At 35.3% G+C, this 21,116-nt stretch overlaps 1 protein-coding gene across 6 annotated transcripts in view; it reads right to left on the reverse strand.

Annotated features, from left to right (window-relative positions):
* The window catches only part of LOC150100308 (CUGBP Elav-like family member 4), an 865,263-nt gene that overhangs the window by 150,773 nt on the left and 693,374 nt on the right, over nucleotides 1-21,116 (reverse strand). For all 6 annotated transcript variants that reach the window (XR_016549221.1, XM_090402317.1, XM_090402318.1 and 3 more), the window contains one exon: nucleotides 13,768-13,848. Coding sequence is in view for 5 of the 6 variants with exons in the window: in XM_090402317.1 (XP_090258443.1) it covers nucleotides 13,768-13,848 (81 nt within the window). In the remaining variant the exon portion in view is untranslated. The remainder of the gene's footprint in view (nucleotides 1-13,767; nucleotides 13,849-21,116) is intronic.

Consider the following 21,116-nt stretch of genomic DNA (forward strand, 5'->3'; position numbering starts at 1 on the left):
TTGACAACCATTATCCTTAACCTACAATGGTAATTTATTTAAATCATCCTGCAGGATACTACATCACGTTTATCAGCTATTGCCCCAACCCCCACTTCTGCATCATCAGCAAACAACTGTTATATACTCCCCCTAAATCTTTTTTATATAGTTAACATACAAATTAAAGAGTAGTAGCCTTGGTAGTAGACAACCCTGGGTTGTCTACTAGTCACCAGTCACGAGGCATGCAACTAGTCACCCTCATTCTCTTAGATTCTGCTCAATCATATACTACTCCCTGGTGTCTGTCTGCAAGTCACCCCTAATCCATGTTACCAGCTTCATATCCATTACTGTTTGCTCCAACTTTTGTAATAGTTTCCCTCTTGAGAAATTCAGCCTAACCATACCAAAATGAAAATGGGGAAATTACAGGGCATCCCCTTCTCTATGGGTTTCATGTACTTCCCATCCATGAAAGGTATTCTGTAACACTATTGTGCTTCCATACCATGGATGGGCTTTTTTTTTTCTATTTTTATTAATTTTATATATTTTAGAGTATTTTTTATTTATAGTCTGGAACCCTGCTCTAGAGACTAAACATTGAACTTTTTTAAGCCATCTCAGACCTTCAATAAGTGGAACAGCAGGTTCACATTGGGCTATTCAATTCATCTCCCACCTAAAGACAATACAAAAAGAACCATGCCCACAGCAAGATTTGAACCTGCAGTCTATGGTTGGAGAGCGGGTATGCTAACCATTCAGCCAATCATACCAGTATTGCATCTATCAAATGATTTTCAATCAAGTTTTAAATACAGCTGTTCCTTATATGGAAAGCTCTGATATGGAAGGAAGTTTTAAAAAGAATCAAAATTAATAACTTAACACGTATAAAACCAACAATAATAAACTTTAATGAATTAAAGGTACAAATATTTCGTACTGAAAGTAACAGTACATCATCAGTGTAGAACAAACAGTTAAAGGAACGGAATACAAAGTACAGAACAGTCGGTGGATTACCAATTAAAATTGTTGCCGCGTACCAGAAAATTACTATTAATAAAATATTATTAAATAATTCTTAAAAATTATTTCATTGATGGTTGCATAAGATAAGAATCTTCCAAACTTTTGGGAGGGAGACAGAGACAGTTATTCTGATTCAAATTCAGCTGATGTAAAAGGGCTTCGCAACTTTATTTGAAAAGGCATTCATATTTAAACTTGCATCTGTGGAGAAGACAAGCTTTATCCCACTGGATATTATGTTTAGTGTCAATGCTATGTTGTGCTACACCATACTTATCAGGTTTCATGTATTCGATATAATACTGATGTTCCTTCATTCTTTTTTCCACAGAACGGCCTGTTTGTCCAAAGTATGATAAATTACATTCACATGGTATCTGGTAAACACCAGCTAATGATAGAGGTGCCAGTTTGTCTTTTGTAGATGGCAACGAGTGAGAAATTTTGTTGATAGGAAAATATGTGGGAATAAGATGATACTTATTCTGCCAATAGGTTCTCTGAGATGCCTGAAATATATTAGATGCGGTCTGTTGAAGAATCCGGAGGTGTTGGAACACAGGAGTCAATTATCTGCTGGATTTGATTAGGGTTGTAACCATTAGATTCTATTAACTTTTTTATAGTGAAAAGTTCTTGTTGTAAGCTTAAGGGAGAGGAGCACACTTTATGTGCTCTATTAATTAAAGATTTCATAATATCGATTTTTTGAGAGGTGTGATGAGCAGACTTCTGATGACTGTATCTGCCAGTGAACGTAGGTTTTCGAAGACACTTGTTGACAAAGTACTAGAGGATGTGCATGCCTATTTGTCCAAAGTATGATAAATTACATTCACATCCTCCTTACATGCACATCCTTTGCCAACAATTTTTAATTATGCCACAGGTACCTCTAAAGATTAAAAAGAATCAAAGTTGAGCTTTCAGAGACAAACTATAGACTCAAATATAAATAATATTAAAGAAAAATTAATGAGTGAAAACAAGACCAAATATTTTAGATTTAATGGCAGACACTGAAGAAAACAATGATTTAGCCAGAGTAATGTGGTGAAGTTGTTTACAAAAATAGGAAAATCAGAACTCCATGATAATCAGAAGCAATCCTGAGAAAGGAAAAGCATATGAAAAGTTCCTAGCAAATAAATCACCATGAGCTTTAAGAGAAAACAGAGAAAAATGTAAAAATACCTGAAATGTGAAAAAGGTAGATGGAGTAGATGATAATTGATAAAAATGCTCAAATATGGAGATATAAATGTTTTACAATATATACACTGCATAATTCAGAAGGCATGGTCAGAAAGCTGCATTCCATATGATTGGAATAGAGCACTCATAGTATTCATCTATAACGATAGAAATAAAACAATGTAAGAATTACAAAGGAATTTCTCTACTAAGCTTAACAAGTATAATTTATGCAAAAAAATACTTGAGAAGAGGTCAAGCAAAATTCTAAGAGAGCAACTTGGAAAAGAACAAGCTGGGTTCAGGACAAATAAGTATCATCAGGATTAGATTTTCACTATAAGACAATTGATTGAGAAATCCTGTACAACACAATTCAGTATTTGTATCTGGAAAAGGCCTCAGGGTTATTTTACTTGCCATCCTTGCATCAGATAACTAAAAAAGAATTGCTAAATGGACACTTAAGTGAAATGCATACTCTTTAGATTAGCTCTAATCACATGAATACTGGTGATGTCAAATTGCTTTCTAATATCTCCACCAGAAACTTGCTACCCTTATCTGTTCTACCAAAGATCAGCTCCCTCCTCTCTCAATGCCTGGAGTTTATAAAGTTCCCTGTGCCTGCAAGTTGGCTTACTTTTGACAAACAAGTAGATCAGTGACTATCTATTTAGAAGAACACAAATTGTACATCTGCAATCACGACTATGATCAATCTGGCCTTGCAGACCATGAATTGGATACAACCCATAGAATCTCATGGAAGAAAAATCAACATTCTCCACCATAGTAAATTTAAAAAGGAAAGACTGTTTTTAGAATATGCAGCAGCACTCAGAAATCAATCTGACTTAAATAAATATGGATGCATAAAACTTCCCAAAATTTGGGAAATAATAATTGTCAGAGGTTCCACTTTACATCATAGGCCACCTACAAACGCCCATAGAGTGCACCACATAGATAGGACTTTAAAGTCATCCACATGTTTCATTTAGTATTGTGTTGTCTTCGTGTGTGTGTGTGTGTGTGCACGTGTGTGTGTGTAACAAGAGTTATTTGTAATCCCTGAAGATGTATCAGTGACTGAGAAGAAATATTGGAAGCACTAAAATTTGTTTTTAATCTTTTCCTAGTGCTGTAAATATTCCATTAAACTTCCAATATAATGTCCTTCCAGCACTTAAGCCTTAACACACTGACTTTCCTCTTCTGGGATATTGCACTCTCATACACAACTTGCTGATCCCATCTTAGAGCCAATTGCCTATCCAACTCACTAATCTATCATTTAATTCCATCCACTTCAGTTTAATTATCTTCTAAATTATTATTTATTTACTTATTTTTTACTATAATAGATCAGGCTAGGTAGGTTAATTAGTTTTAAACATTATGTAGCTTACAACAGTATAGTAATAAATAAAATAGCAGTAATTCTGCCATTAAGAGCAATAATGGGACCAACAGAATACCACAATATTACTGCCCACACTATCACAGCTTTACTGTTGGAGCCATGCATTACAGATTGTAGGCTTCCTTGGTTGTTCTCCAAACCTGAACTCATCCTGATGTAGGAAACAGAGTGAAGGTCGCCTCACCTGACCATATCACACGTTTCAAGTTTTCTAATGTCCAGGTTTGGCAGTCATGACACCATTGTTTACACATCTGAGTATCCTTTTCAGTTATCAGAAGTTTAGCAATTGCAGTTATACTGTAAATATTGGATTTATGAAGTTCATACCAGACAGATTTTGTGGAAACACATTCTACAAGATGAGCATATTTAGTTCTGCTGTTACTTGTGCTGCAGCAATTCTATAATTTTTCAAGACAATCCTTTTCAATGCCCAAAAATCTCCTTGTCATTTTTGATTTTTGCCCACTGTTTCTCTTCGATGATGTTGTCTTGCCATGATCTGTGCATGCTGACATAACCTTAGAAACTGTCATTCTCAGTACACCTAATGATGTGGCAGTTTTTGTCACTAATGCTCCTGCTAAACTCGAACTAACAATTTGTCTTCTTTCAATCTTTCAAAGTCAGAAAAAAAGTCTCCCATTTCAATTTTTTTAACATGAATTATTACTCAGTACAATCACTAATGCATTTACATGAAAATTTAAGTGCATTTAGGTGCTGCCACCACAAATAAATTCTATTCCTAAATATCTTAGTGTTTCCATTACTATGTCCAATCCCTGCACACACACACACACACACGTAAAGGTCAAAACGTAGAATTTTAATTTTATTAAATTTTTTAAATATCAAACAGTAGGTTGAGTCCTATTGTTGTAAAATGTCAACACTTTGTTAAAGAATTAAAAGCTATGTTTTAGATAATCAAGTGATGTTCACCGTTCAGTTAATCTGAAAGAAAGGAATCTCATAATCCACAGAATGAGCACCCAAAAACAATATTACAAGATAAGCAAAAAAAAAAAAAAAAAGTGTACATCTAAGCTCATCAACTGTCTAATGTTTCTAAAAAGATGCTGAGGCAGCAATGTGATCCCTTATTAACTGAGCTGAGAAAGAAGACAGGCTATGATGATGTTCTCCAACATTTATTCTCTCATGGAAAAAGCTTACTAACATGGCCTGTTATCACATCACCTCATCAAGGACAAAAAGCATCTAATTTCCATATTTGGCAAGCTAATAAACAACAGCAAACAATGAAGGATTAATATTTGCAGTCAATTAGCAACACCCAAAATAAAACTGTCATCAGCATACTCTTATAAAGGAAAACTAAAAAAAAACTAAACTTTGAGTTGCACCTTGAACTTTTGACAAATTAGATATGATTTATCATATTAAAAAAACTGGAACACCTCCCGAGACTTAACAAAAGAAAGACACTCGAAATGAATAAAGACCTACTCATTACAAAAGCTGATAAACGTAACAGATTTGTTAAACAGAATTGATTACCTCCACAAAATGAATTTACTGGTGTTGATATCAGTATACAGAGCTAAATAAAATAAAGATTTATTGTTACAAAGACCATATATTTACAACGTACTTAAGCTCTTGCAAATTGCCTACCGGTTTCGCTAGTAACTGACCAGCTTTCTCAAGGCTTGCATAGTACAAAAAAGAGGTAAATGCAAAAAAAGGTTTCAAAATACAAAGAACCGTTAGTACCTGTTAGGTAGCTAGGGTGACACGTTCGCATGACATAACTACTCAGCATCATGAACACGTGTTACATGCAAACGCGCAATATGATTATTTGCGCACTGTAGCTCTGTTGAACTGAGGGAGTTAATTAGATTTTTCCAGGTATCGTTCAGAATGGCTCCTTGATTTCTGTTTAGGTTACTTCCCGTATGTAGTACAACTGCCGCTTCTTTAAATAGTCGATGTCTGTAATCCTCGTCTACGTAGGGCATGGAGCTGTTATTCCAGTCTATAGTGTGGTTCGAAGTTGAAAAGTGATGTGCCGATCCTGAGTTGATCATTCTGTTGTGATTAAATTTTTTCAATCACAAGAAACAAACTATATGAGACAAACTTCCTGATCCGTAACATGAATACTTGGCCTGAAGAATTAAAACGAAAACTTAAATCCTCACATCCCATCACTCCTAGACTGTACGGGGTGCCTAAAGTGCATAAAGAAGAAGTGCCACTTCGTCCGATTGTGGATGGCAGGTCATCCCCAACGTACCTATTGGCTAAGCACCTAGCGAATTTACTTAAAGGAAAAATTAGACAAACAGAGTCCTACTTAAAAAATTCTCAACACTTTGTGGACAAACTAAAAAACATAAAAATTACACAAACAGACATAATGGCCAGCCTAGATGTAGTGTCCTTGTTCACGAATGTACCAGTAGAAGAAGTAATGAACATTATCAAAGATATCTTTCCTGCAGATATCACAAAGATGTTCGAGCATTGCCTACAATCAAATTTTTTCAAAGTTAACAACAAGATATACAAACAGTTAGAAGGCCTAGCCATGGGCAGCCCTCTGTCGCCACCATGTGCAGACCTTTTCATGGAGAAATTTGAAGATGAAATATTCACCAGCATTACTCCTAAACCTTCTATTTGGTGGAGATATGTGGATGACATCTTCATCATATGGAAAGACAACTTAGAAAGCCTACATCTGTTTGTTAACAGAATCAATGCACTCCACAATAAAATAAAATTTACTCTAGAAGTAGAAAGTAACGAACAGCTACACTTCTTGGACTTACTAGTAAAAAGACAAGGAAACAGCATCAAACTGTCGATTTACAAAAAAAACAACCGACACGGGAAGATATCTACATTACTCTTCTAACCATCATAGGTCACAGAAACACAGCATCATCCACATGCTAAGAAATCGAGCTAGAAAATTTATCTCTGACGAGGAAAAAGTTCAAACAGAACTGTCTCAAATAGCTACAACTCTATCACAAAATGGTTATCCTAGACAAATCATCAACAAATTTCTATACATAGATAACCAAAAAGAAAGAACAGTCGCCCAGCATATCTCAACAGCAGTCATCCCCTTTATAGGTTCAACTTCAACAAAAATTGCAAGATTGTTAAAGACACATAACATCAGGGTTGTATTTAAACCAACAAATAGCATAAGACAGGTCCTAAGATCCCCTAAAGACAGTGTGCCACGTGCGGTCTTTCCTACATCGGACAGACTTCGAGAAGCCTGGAAATAAGACAGAAAGAACATATAGAAATAAGACAGATAGAAAGAACAGATGCACGTGCGGTCTTTCCTACATCGGACAGACTTCAAGAAGCCTGGAAATAAGACAGAAAGAACATATAGGCGATGTTAATCACAACAGAACGATCACCTCAGGATTGGCACATCACTTTTCAACTTCGAACCACACTATAGACTGGAATAACAGCTCCATGCCCTACGTAGATGAGGATTACAGACATCGAATATTTAAAGAAGCGATAGTTGTACTACGTACGGGAAGTAACCTAAACAGAAATCAAGGAGCCATTCTGATTTTTCCATACCTGGAAAAATCTAATTAACTCCCTCAGTTCAACAGAGGTACAGTACGCAAATAATCATATTACGTGTTTGCATGTAACACGTGTTCATGATGCTGAGTAGTTATGTCATGCGAACGTGTCACCCTAGCTACCTAACAGGTACTAACGGTTCTTTGTATTTTGAAACCTTTTTTTGCATTTACCTCTTTTTTGTACTATGCAAGCCTTGAGAAAGCTGGTCAGTTACTAGCGAAACCGGTAGGCAATTTGTAAGAGCTTAAGTACGTTGTAAATATATGGTCTTTGTAACAATAAATCTTTATTTTGTAATACTTTATGACCAAAACACATACAATTTAAGTATACAGAGCTGTCAACTACAATCCCAGAAAGATCAGAAACAAAACCAAAAAATTACTGAGAGATGTTATTTCTTGGCATTCTGAGGTACATAAAAATTAATACCACTCTATACACCCCCTCCCCCTGCTGCATTAAAAACAGTCAACACTTTATTACAAAAATTAAATGCTATGCTTCAGATAACCAAGATCTCTTTGCTTTGGCACTACTATCCTCTTTAAAACAAAAAGAAGAGGCAGCCGGAGGCTCACCATTGTCCCCCCCCCATCACAATTGCGAACTTTTTTTATGGAAATATTCAAAGAGAAAGCATTTGAATCTGCAAACCTCAAATCCAAGGTTTTTGGCTTAGATTATGCTGATGACATATTCATAATTTGACCATACTGCCAACAAACCTTGTAATCTTTCCTCAGCCATTTAAACAAACAACATATACAATTCACAACAGCAAGAGGAAGATGAAACTCCTTACCATTCTCAGATATGCTCATAACTTGCCTTTCATATAGATTGTACATATAGATTCTAATCACTACCTAAAACAAAAACTAAGAATAAAAAATACTCTAAAAAAAGAGTGCAGTAACAATTTGTTCAAATGAAAATGAACTCGCAACAAAACTACAATGGATTAAATCTACCTTTTTAAGAAATGGATATAATAAAAAGAAAATTGATACATTTTACTTGTTCTATAAGTTTTTCATTCAGAATGCAGTTGATGTGCTTAATGCTTCTGCTATTTTCACAGTTTTGGTCTTTTTATTGCTGATTTTCATGCCAAATTTGTTGTAGCTATTATTTAATTTAGCTACAGAATCCTGAAGGCTTGTACTAGATGATGTGTTTAGGAGTACAACACTATCTGCATAAAGCAAAGAGCTTTACATGTTTGACATGTCCAATTCTAATATCAGGACTAATGCCACACTAATCCATATAGAAATTTGAAATTTCATATTAATAGCGGTGATAATAGAGAACAGTATAAAAATATTACTAAGATTATTAAAAAAAAATCAAACATGCTAGAAACTTATGGATATTGGATGAATGCAAAAATATAGAAGAGGACTTAAATAAAAATAATTCTAAAAGTGCTTTTCAAATTATCAACAAGTTAACCAAACCTTTTACTGCAATTAATTGGAGCATAGAAGATGAAGATGGAACTCCTATCACAGATAACCAGATGGAAATGTTACACAACCAAGCTTTTTCAAAAGGACCCTCAACTGACTGATGATATTTTGGACGGAATTTTGCCAGGAGGTTTGGAGGAAGGAGATTACCCGATATTAAAAAGGAGCTAACTGCTGCAATAAAGAAGAAGTTATTGCAGCAGTTAGCTCCTCAAAAATAGGAAAATCACTGGGAAATGATGATAACACAGTGGAACTGATACGCGAAGAAGGTGACATCATCATAGACACCTTGCTAAATTTATTCCAGGATGTATGGAACACAGAGACCTGGCCCTCTGATTGGCAGACTTCTGTCCTTGTACCTATTCCTAAAAAGGGAAACAGCAATAAATGTAGCAACTATAGAACAATAAGCCTTATTAGTCATCCACGCAAAATCCTGTTAAAAATACTACTGTCAAGAATCGAAAAGAAAATAGAAAGCAGACTATCAGATGAACAAGCAGGTTTCTGGAAGTCCAGAAGTACAATTGACCATATTTTTACAATACACATACTAGGCGAAAAATACACAGAACATAACAAAATAATCTGTCACAACTTTTTAGACCTTCAAAAAGCTTTTGACTCAATATGGCACAGGCATTATGGAAAATTTTAGAACATTATGGTATTGATAACAAAATCATTAGGATTAATAAATCTCTTTATTCCTCATCTGATATGAGAATTGAAATTAAAAATTACAGCAGCGAACCATTCTGGGCAGAATGGGGGGGGGGGTAAGACAGGGATGCATCTTGTCCCCTCTTCTTTTTAATTGTTTTTCTGGAATATGTTATAGATGAAGCTCTTTATGAATATGACACTGGAATAGTAGTTGGTGGACCAAGAATATATAACTTATGCTTTGCTGATGATATCGATCTTCTGGCAGAAAGTGAAGAAGAATTACAAGAGATAACCAGCCGTGTTTTCGGAACATTAAAAAAATATGGATTATACATAAACCTACAAAAAACAAAAACAATGATAATCTCAAAATCAGACATTGAATTCTTAAAGATACAAATTGGCAATAAGCAAATTGAGAATGCAAAGAAGTTCACTTATCTAGGAAGCACGTTGAGTCAAGATGGTCGCTCAAAAACCGACATTAAACACCAAATTGCTAAGGCAACAGTGGTCCTACAGAAGTTAAAACCATTGTGGGGAGATAACAGAATAGCAATCACAACCAGACTAAGACTAATTAACACCTTGGTGAATTCTGTCTTCTTGTATGGTTGTGAGGCCTGGACTTTATTGAAAGAAGATGAGAGGAGACTCCTGTCTTTCAAAATGAAAACTTACAGAAGACTTGAGAATTCTGTATACCGCTCACGAAACCAATGAAAACATCCGAAAACTGACTGATTCAATAGATGGGAGAAAAAGGGAAAATATTCTGACAGTCATCAGAAGACAAATGAAATGGTTCGGACATGTGGAGAGGGCTAATGGCATTCCAAAGCAAGCACTAGAAGGAATCATTCCAGGATCTAGGGTGAGGGGCCAACCTCGATTAAAATGGACTGATAACATCAAAAAATGGATGGACAAATTCCCCCGTTTCTCAACTGACATCAAGAACAAGAGACCAAGAAGACTGGAGGAGGCTAGCAAAGAGTATCACCTACCAGCCATGAATGACCCAATGGTTCATTTCGGACTACAGGAGAAGAAGAATCCATATAGGCTCACTAATGAATGTGAGCCTATCACATTATGAATGTGATCCATACAGATGAAGAGTAAAGATAATGTGCATCTTTGTCTTACCCCTGATTTTACATGAAACCATCTTCCTGTTTTCTTTCAATTTTAACTGCTCGCTGGCAACTTAAATATAATGTATTATAAAGTTAAGGGGATAATAAATCCTTCATTATTTCAAAGCCGAATAAGAAACTCGAAGATTGAAATCTAAGAGTTTCAGGCCAAAAAACTTTCGACGAGTCCAAGCGTAAGTCAACACCTGGTAGGTATAATGTATTATGTATAATGCTCCATTTACTATATACAATTGTGGTGTTTTGGAAAGCACATTGTCATATGTTTTTCAGATCTACTTGTCATATTCCCACAATTTCTTAACTGTTTGTTGTAAAGTGAAAATCTGATCTTTTGGCCTGAATTCAGCTTATTCTTCTCCAAGTTTCTCTTCCACAATCTTTCTCAACCTCTTTTCAAGTATGCTTGCATAAATCTTAACTGGAACACTTAGTAGAGAAATTCTTCTGTATATTCAGCTTTATTTCCTTTTTTTTAATAGATGGAAACGTAAATATGGGAGTTCTATTCGAATCATCTGGAATTTGACTTTCTGACCAGGCCCTCTGAATTATGCAGCTACTGCAAAACTTTTACAACTCCATAATTAAGCATTTCTGGTTGAATATCATCAACCCCACCTGCCTTTCCACATTTCAAGTTTTTGATGGCTTTTTCTACCTCATGTATTGATATGTACCCCTGTTTGCATTCCTCTTGGTGTCTGGATAGGGATATCCAGACACCAAACACCTGAACAGAAATATGTCAAGATCCATATTTCTGTTCAGGACATGGACTAGTCATTGCTAACACTATGTTCAAACATAAAGATATACATGTTGGAAGTTCTTCCACTTGGTTATAATATAATTTAAAGATGCCAAGAAATTATATTCTTGGTTTAATCCTTAAACCAAGGATTAAACCAAGAATATAATTTCTTGGCATCTTTATTTATTTATTAATTTATAAAGATACGCGAAAATTCACATATCTTCACACACACAAAATAAATAACTCTCATTGGCTATGTTATTCTTGATAGTGTTATCCTCATGCCAGTTCAGGATATTCAGAAGATTTAAAATAGGAAGTGATCACCATTTAGTTTTGAGCAGAATAAAAATAAATGTCATATTGTAATAAAAGTGTACAAAAGTTTAAAAAGAAGAATCAAAATCAAGCCGCATTCACAAGTGAACTGCATCTTCAAATTCTTTCTGTCTCCAAAACTTGGAGATTAACTTGTTATAAATTATTAATTATATATAGTAGTGAAGATACTTTGCACACAAACTTGTTTGCTTACAGTTGGATAAAAAATTAAACAAGAATATCATTTCTTGGTAAGTTTAATTTAATTGGAGACTCACTAGCAAACTCTAAAGAAAACATCATTTCCCTCAGCCAGAATGGTAGGCATGCAGAAGTTGTTTGTAAGGATAATAAAAATCTGAATTTCATGAAGTCAGAGATGCAAAAGAAGTCCCAGAAAAGAAGAAATCATATTAAAAGTTCCTGGCTGGTAAGTGAGCAGATTCCCAGAGACATGAAATAAAAATAAATAAATTAAATAAAATAGAGTTGAGCTATATGTAAAAGTAGTTAAACCAAAATTATGGAAAGAATTTGGTAAGAATATGCAAGCTAAATACCACTTAGCTGGCAAAATGTTCTGGATTAAAAAAGCTAGAAATTAGAGATGATTACTGGTAAAGGAATCAAGAGATAAAAGTGGCATAAAAATTGAAGATGTCAATCTTCAAATTTTATGCCACATGTTTTCCTTTATGTCAGCTGCTTCTCTAACAGCTCTAAACACTGCCCAACTTCTTCCTTAATAGAATCTTCTGTGTATATACAGTGTACTTCTGTATATACAGTGTAAGTCTCATCATTCAATCAGGGAAAGGAAGAGTACAACACTTGATGTGAAGATAAACTTCTTGAAATTTCTAAATGGGAAACTGGATTATTGTCTTAGCAAAGGCTCAGTTAGAGAAGTAGAATTTTTTTTTTTTTTAATTCACTAAAGAAGGTAGAGTGACATTAAGTTAAAAAACAGATTCTTGTTGAAGACCTAAATAGCAGAACAGAAATGAATCCCAACCATACAGAAATGTTTTGGGAAACATTTTAAAAAGCAAAGCTAATAATAATGTTAAGTACCCCCTGGACTTCAACTCAGGACATGACCTAGTTATTACTAACAACATATTCAAATCTAAAGATGTGCATAAATTCATGTGAAGAGAATATCTCAAGAAATAAAAGTCTTATTCACTTTGTTATTAGGGATTTGAAATAGATGTGATCACCATTTAGTTTTGAGTAGGATAAAAACTTAAAACCAATTCAAAGAGAAGGTATAATTTGGAAACAATAACTAAACCTTAGAGACCTAGTGATGAAATCTCAAGAAAATAATTACTGATTCAGTCTGGGAAGTCTTCTGGAATGAAAAAAAAAAAAAAAAAAAATCAGAAGTTTGTGGTGGAACCTCAAATGTAAAGAGACAATCCTGGGGTGAAAAAAAATCTGTATCGAAAGTTAAGGTACGTAAAAGAATCTTCTTGCATATGTTACCCACTTTTGGACAAATGGCATGGGATAGTTTGGGGGAAATCTCAAATGAATACTGGATGTTAAAGCATCTGATCACATCTAGCACAAATGCCTATTAAATCTCATCATCTTCTGACCATATAAGTGATTTACCACTTTCTGCGGCACACCATGTACGATGGTCAGAGAAAGCTCTAATTACAATTGTTCTATGTAATTAGAGACAGCTCAGCAACCATCTGAACTACTCATTTAGCACGATCATAATCTTGTACAATATAGTACATATGGAAATGTCTGTATAATAATAATATCATCCATCTACTTCAAACTCATGGATTTGGGTTGTTTTCTTTCCTGCTGAAATATAGTTGCAAATTGTGTTCCTCCTGAATATTTTATTATTTACTATTTATCAAACTAATTTTAGATTTACATTTATCTTTTAATACATGTGATGAGAGGGTTCTTTCATTCCAACTTCTCCTCCCTCCAAATCTTTAAACAGACTTCATAAAAAAAATATACCACATCAGTGATTGCCTAGAAGAAAGGAAATTATATATTGTCTTCTCTTGCAAGTTAATATTTGGGAAGAATTTTATTTAACAATTAATTTTCTTTTTATTTTTTTAATGTACAATGTGTAAAAAATATTACCTTCCCTCTGAGTCTGTGGAACCACAGCAGGCTGCTGTGTTAAAGCTTGGGCAAACTGACCATATGCTGCTGGGTACGTAGCTAGAGAAAGGAAAATTATAACAACGACAATGAATGAATACAAGTAAACCTCACAACTAAGCAAGGTTTAAAGTTAACTGGAAAAGATCTTAATAAAATATGGAAATCACCTGAGTAAAAAAAAAAAAAAAAAAAAAAAAGCTGTTTCATGCCTACATGCCTTTGTGTATAGTTTCCAATATTTAAACTCCTAAAAGTTCACATAATTTTAAGATAAGTATTCACATCACAAATAATAATGTCAGTTTCCTCTAAGTTAAAATTAGTTAAATGTCACCTTATTAAGTCTGATCATGGTGTTTTTTCAAGTAGAGGGAGAGGGATGGCTAAAGCAGCTAAGGTATAATTAGATTATGTTTATAATTTACATGTCTTCTTGCCATCTTGCCTGTTTTACTGGAAGAAAAACCCAGGTATCAAGGCAGTAATGTGCAGACCTCACCTCCTCCATATAAGACCAGCTAACTCATCTTAAATGTAGAAAGTATTTTTAACTTGGGTATAATTATGTTAAAGATACCAAGCAATTTTAAACCTGGTTTTACTCCATTTTTCCCAAGTAAGCAAACAGACAAAATGTCAAGTTTGCGCCTGCAATTGATGCAAGACTAGCTGATCCCACAGGTAGTGCAAGCTCTGATCACTAATCTTAATATTTACCCTTAATGCCAAAACACATCTCCAAGAAGGGGATGTATGATGTTTTGTATTAAAGGCAAGGGGCCACTACCCAGACCGGTTTTGACCTTTATTGAGGTCTCATCAGTGGGAGCCAGGCTAGAAATACCAAGATTTAGTAATGCAGAGCTTGTAAGTATTTTACCAAAACAAGTTACCATAAGATGTTATAACCTTATTAAATAAAAATCTCAGGAGGAGATATAAATGTATAAATGTAGAAAGTATTTTTAACTTGGGTATAATTATGTTAAAGATACCAAGCAATTTTAAACCTGGTTTTACTCCATTGCACTACCTGTGGGATCAGCTAGTCTTGCATCAATTGCAGGCGCAAACTTGACATTTTGTCTGTTTGCTTACTTGGAAAAATGGAGTAAAACCAGGTTTAAAATTGCTTGGTATCTTTAACATAATTATACCCAAGTTAAAAATACTTTCTACATTTATACAATTATATCTCCTCCTGAGATTTTTATTTAATAAGGTTATAACACCTTATGGTAACTTGTTTTGGTAAAATACTTACAAGCTCTGCATTACTAAATCTTGGTATTTCTAGCCTGGCTCCCACTGATGAGACCTCAATAAAGGTCAAAACCGGTCTGGGTAGTGGCCCCTTGCCTTTAATACAAAACATCATACATCCCCTTCTTGGAGATGTGTTTTGGCATTAAGGGTAAATATTAAGATTAGTGATCAGAGCTTGCTCCACCTTTACCACGAGTTGCCTTGGTCTTGCACTACCTGTGGGATCAGCTAGTCTTGCATCAATTGCAGGCGCAAACTTGACATTTTGTCTGTTTGCTTACTTGGGAAAAATGGAGTAAAACCAGGTTTAAAATTGCTTGGTATCTTTAACATAACCCATCTTAAGTGAAAAGTTTCTTATAAAATGATTTTTAACATCCTAGACAAGAATCAAACCCAGGTTTCTCCAAGTGAAGGGCAAATGTCATGACATTCTTTCACTTATGCTATGGTGGAGATATGTGTGTGTGTGCATGCGTGCATTTTAATGAAGTCAATTGTATCTTCTTAGTCTGCTATTTCTGTTAAATGCAAGTGCTCTGTTTTTTTTCAGTATGAGACCAGCAAACTCATTATCTGTCTCTCAGAGGATTTGAAACTAAATATTTCCAATATAACAATACTACTAATTGATACAAAAAAGGCAGCAATAAATATTGCATATATGTTACTACTCTTTCTCTCTGATAAATACACACAATACAGTCAATTCACAATTATCTTGTGAACAAACCGTTGATCCTAATGCTGTAAAACTTTGCAGGAATACATTTTGCATCATGCAAAAGTGGTATCTGGAAAAAAAAAAAAAAAAAAAGTTATTCTAAATTTTACCACCATGGATGCATAACATGCAACTCAGCAGGTGCCAGGAGGGTATAAAAAGATGGACACAGGATTTTTCTCATTCATTCTGGTTGTTAATACCGTCCACAGTGATGGCATTAACCTTGCCCCAATGTACTCATGAAGCTGTACTACCTAAACAATTGCAATGCTCTTGCTGCACTCTGCAAATTTGGTCAACTGAACAAATGCTGACAAGGTCCACTATCTCCATGTGCTCTGCAACGCATGATTAGTCATTTTGAAGAAACAGGATTGTTGGGAGTTAGACCTGGCAGAGGTTGCAAACCAATCAGTTCACAACAAGTAAATGACATTGCTACTGCCTAATAAGGCTTAATTGAATATCAATGTTGGTTCCTGCCGTGCACATGATGTATCAAGACCCATCGATGTGCCTTACACAACTGTCTGGAAAATTCTACATGCTTCTGCATTTCTACCCATTCAAGATAACTCCTGTGTCAGGAGTTGCACCTGCAGATTTTGAAAGTTGACCAACATTCACTTTAATTTAATATTCCTTGCTTGAGTGGAGCTGGATGCTGCATGACCATGGATGATTTTGTGAGGAGATTCAGCTCACTTTCACCTGAACAGAGCTGTGAATACCCACAATTGATGGGTATAGACTACGCAGAACCCACATGCAATCCAACAAATTCCTTTGCATTCACCTAAAGTTACTGTCTGGTGTGGGTTTATAGTTTCGTTTATGACTGGACAATTCTTTTTTGAGGACATTAGCCAGTCGGGTCCTGTGACTTGCTCAGTTACTGCCAAGAAGTATCATAATATGATAAAAAAATTTATTGTTTATCATATTGCATATATGTATACGTATATATATATATATATATATATATATACACACACACACACACACACATGTATACCATAGCTATGGCTGCACCTGTGGACGGATTCAGTCATTTTTATGCAGGATGGGGCCCTTACAGGAGGTCCTTTGAGAACATTTCACAGAAGCCAGAGTGATCAGCAATGCATTTCCCACTGCATGGTTGCCTCATTCACCTGATCTGACCCCCGTGACTTCTGTCTCTGGGGATTTCTCAAAGACAGTTTATCGGAATCATCCTGGTAACTTGCCAGCACTGAAAGACAGCATAACACAGCATGTGTGCTACATCAGTTCCAACCAGCTGTGTTCTGCCATTGAACATACTGTTCAAAGGATGCAGTTTGTGGCATACTGGGAAGGGCAGAACATTGAACAGTATAGCCTGTGAACGCATAATGGAAGTGAATAAAATGTGTTATTTATGCTCGTGTCACTTTTCTCCTTCTTACACACACACACAGAAAAATTACTATATCTCTGCATTTGGTTAATCATATAGCCCTGGTGGTAAATTTTGGAACTATCACCCCCCCCCCCCTCCAATATCACTTCCACAGCAGTTGGATCACTGGGTGTGCTCCACAAGGCCTTAAACAGGGATATTTTAATTTTGATCACCCTGTATGTAGAATTTTATTCAAAAAATTCCATATATATTTCATCCACTGTTATTTGGACATCATCAGGGAGACAGACAAGTCTCTATATTCAAAACAGAAATCGCAAGAATCAGTTATAAAGCACGTGCATGCTAGCTAGTGTCTGGGTCATAGTTAAAGTATGTGATTACACTATTAGAGTTCCAAGGAAAAATTGTAAAAGTTGCATATCAATAAATTATAATTTAAAATAAGTATTAAAAAATTATGAACAATTAACAGATTTAAATGCTCATATTTAAACATGCAACTATTGCAGGCGTAGACTTCTGTGGCTAATTTATTATTCAGTTATATAAAACACTGAAATAATAGTTCCCGACAAGTTTCGTAAATCGTAGGATTTACATCCTACGATGTTTTATATGACTGAATAATAAAAAAATGTGATGTAATCACCGAAATATATCTTTTGATGCAACAACTATTTAAATATTCATACAACCATCATAATTTCAACTTCTGTTATTAGCAAAATACATAAGAGCTCATGATGCCCGAATTGGAATATTCGCTACTTCATCACACAAGCTTAGGTGAGGTTGCAGCATTTGTAAAGATTATATGTTTATGCCAATAAAGTCTAAAGATGAATATTATACAAAATTTCTGTAAAGAAAAATTTCACAGAATGGTGTGAGACTATCACTCCACTTATTAGAGGCTTGAAGTAACCTGAACAAGTCTGGCATATAATAAAGAAAACATCCTTAACCCACCCACACGAAAAGGTTATAAGATTATAACCTTTTTTGTGGGAGTTACAAATAAAATATCTGAAGAAATAAATATTAATACAGGTAAGATAGCTGATATGGGAAAACAAAAATGCATTTTAATTTCAAAAATTATACTAGGTTACCTCCCCCCAACTGTGATATCATACCACTTGACATGGGATGGATTGCTTATTCCTATCATGATGCTGCAGTTATACCAGCAAGAATCATTGCTATCATCAGTCTTCTACGCTAGAAATGTTAAGAAGAGAAGGCAGGGGATCAGATGCAGAGAGTCACCCTAGCCATCCAAATGTTCAAGTGGAGAGGGAATTGAGCATGAGACTGACAACACACATCATAAAAATTTATTAATCATGAAATAACTATCAAAGATTTTTAATTGGATAGACTCCGTGAATGGAATCCTGGAACATGAGAAATAGATACATAGCTGAAGCGCTTCAGAAACTTACATATAAGTTGAACAGATATTATTATTATTATCTAACCTCCATTGAGTCAAAGGACTCATCACAAGAGGTCCATACTCTCTCGTGCAAAAAGATCATCGAACTGTGCCTTAAAACCATTCACAATTTCTGCATTCACCACACTCTCAAACAATGCATTCCATTCATCAATCACCAACCATGCAAAGAATCTGCTTCTCAGTTCTCTTCCCACACATTCCTTATACAGTTTCCAGTGATGGCCTCTTCTTCTACCCTTGTCTCCATTGTTGCACCCTGAATGATTTTTGATTCAGAATATGAACAAATCATTTAGGGCTCAACAGATTAACATAAAAATTTTAATGAAAGGAAAGGCTTGCATTTGGTTAAAACCACATAAGAATGTATTAATTATAAAGGGAGATGAGGTATAGCATTGTATTAAAGTGGTATATTATTCAAAAATTTGTTAAGTGAACAGGAAATCATTTGTATTATACCATTCAGTTAAAATTAGCTTAAATAAGAATATTCCACTGGACGACTTGTAAGAGTAGGTCCAAAGGTCTAATACTTGCTGGCGTAAAGCCCGAGGCTGCTTGATACACAGAAGGCGAAGTGCGTAAGCAGTTCCGAGAAATCTGGCATAGCGAAAATGCTGAGCTCATCGTGAGAACGAGAATGGCATAGCGCCGTGTAGGAGATCCAGAAAAAAGAGAAAAAAAAAAAAGATGGCGCTGTGCAAAGAAAATATAAGCGATTGCACAAAGACATACAAGGCCTTTTTTTTCTCTGGACTCTTGGTTGTGGGATCGTCTGATTGAGAAGTGGTTCCAGGTCGTGCGATTGGCAGGGGTATGTGTTGGCGGGAAAAATGAAGTAGTCTATTCGAAATACAGCAGAGGGAATTCCAGTGCGAATCGGCGGACGCTTTCCTAGCAAGCACTCGTAAACTCGTAGAAGTCCCCCTGAATAATCTCCAGAAATGAAGTAGCCATAATGCGTATGAGGGAAGATCTATCCAGCAGAAATCTAACGTTGCACGTGGCACAAGAAAGGATCCAGTTCTCGGGAACAACAAAGGCAGTACAGACCAGCAGACCTATTCCATACTCAGTGAGGGTAATGTAAAACTTTATTATAGAACTCAGAAATAGTTTGTAGGAAGAAGATTAATGTGAAAATTGTTTCATGTCAGGACATTACTAATTAGAGAACTCTAAGTGATTAATGCAATAAGGTGCAACCTGATGTCCAGTTGTCGAACTGAATTAGACGAATTGTTAGAAGGAATTTAGGACCATATACATGTATTATGTGGGTTATGGTTAGAACTTAGATTGAAGTTAAGTTAACTTAGTAACCCCAATTTATAGAGGGGATAGCTAGAAGAAAGAATTGTATTGTTGAAAGCTATGGTTGGCAACTTGCTAGATATTGGTTTAATGCATGCACTGCGCAGTTCTTAGAATGAGTTATTTTCTTTAACTTAGTATTGATATGTGTGATTTAACCTATTGAAAGTGTATCTAGGTAATATTGTATGTTGTATATAAGGTTGATAATAAACATGTATTCTCTCTTAAAATTTAGTCTTGCCTGATATTGAGCGTCAACTCACCACTCATAAAAGTACGAACCCAAGGCGGGAGGGAGCTGAAACGTTAGATAAAATTTGGCCACGACTGATAGAAGCAATTAGTATCTATATATATGTGTAGGATTACTGGTATTGTCTCTCTGAGTAGTATATTAATCTATAATAGGACATAGACTGGCGCAGCTCTATAAATATAAATTTGTTTATGCCCGAAAAGGAGACAGGACCAGAATCTAAGCAAACATATAGGACGACTGCAAAGTAAGGGTGATATTGATAAGAGAGGTATAACAGGTATATAGAACGATAATTTCCATAGATAACGACAGAACACCATCTATTCAATGAAAATTCTTCTTCCCATTAATCTGGTAACAAACCCTCACCAACTTATATGTCTCAATCATATCCTCTCTCCTCCTATTCACAAAGCTCTGCAAATTGCATTCTCTCTGATATTCTACAGACCTGATACTAACTTAGCAAACCTTCTCTGGATCCTCTCCAATACATCCTCATCCCTTTGAAATCCAGACAACCAAATCTGTGCACAGCAGCCTGATCAAAGACTTAGAGAACCATAACCTCTTTGCTTCTGCATGTCAGTCTCCTTCTTATTGCCATAATCTATTGCAATATTCTTGCAGTTCTAGCAATGCAACCCCTTAACTTCGAGTCTACTCCACTCACATGCCCACTCCTAGATCTCTCATCTCTTCCACTTCCTTCAAAATTTCTCCATTAATCATATGCTCTGCATCCCAACCTTGCCTGCAAATTTCTCAATATCTTGCACTTTAAACATTCAACTATAATTCCACTCATATAGCCTATTTAGATCCTAATTCAAGGCCACAACATCTGTTATGTTTCTCATAGTTCTTCCCAACTTTGCATCTTCAGCAAACAGCTGCACAT

The sequence above is a fragment of the Typopeltis vanoorti genome, chromosome 13 (assembly GCF_054136105.1).
Source record: "Typopeltis vanoorti isolate ZY-2024b chromosome 13, IOZ_Tvanoo_1.0, whole genome shotgun sequence".
Lineage (NCBI taxonomy): Eukaryota > Metazoa > Arthropoda > Arachnida > Uropygi > Thelyphonidae > Typopeltis > Typopeltis vanoorti.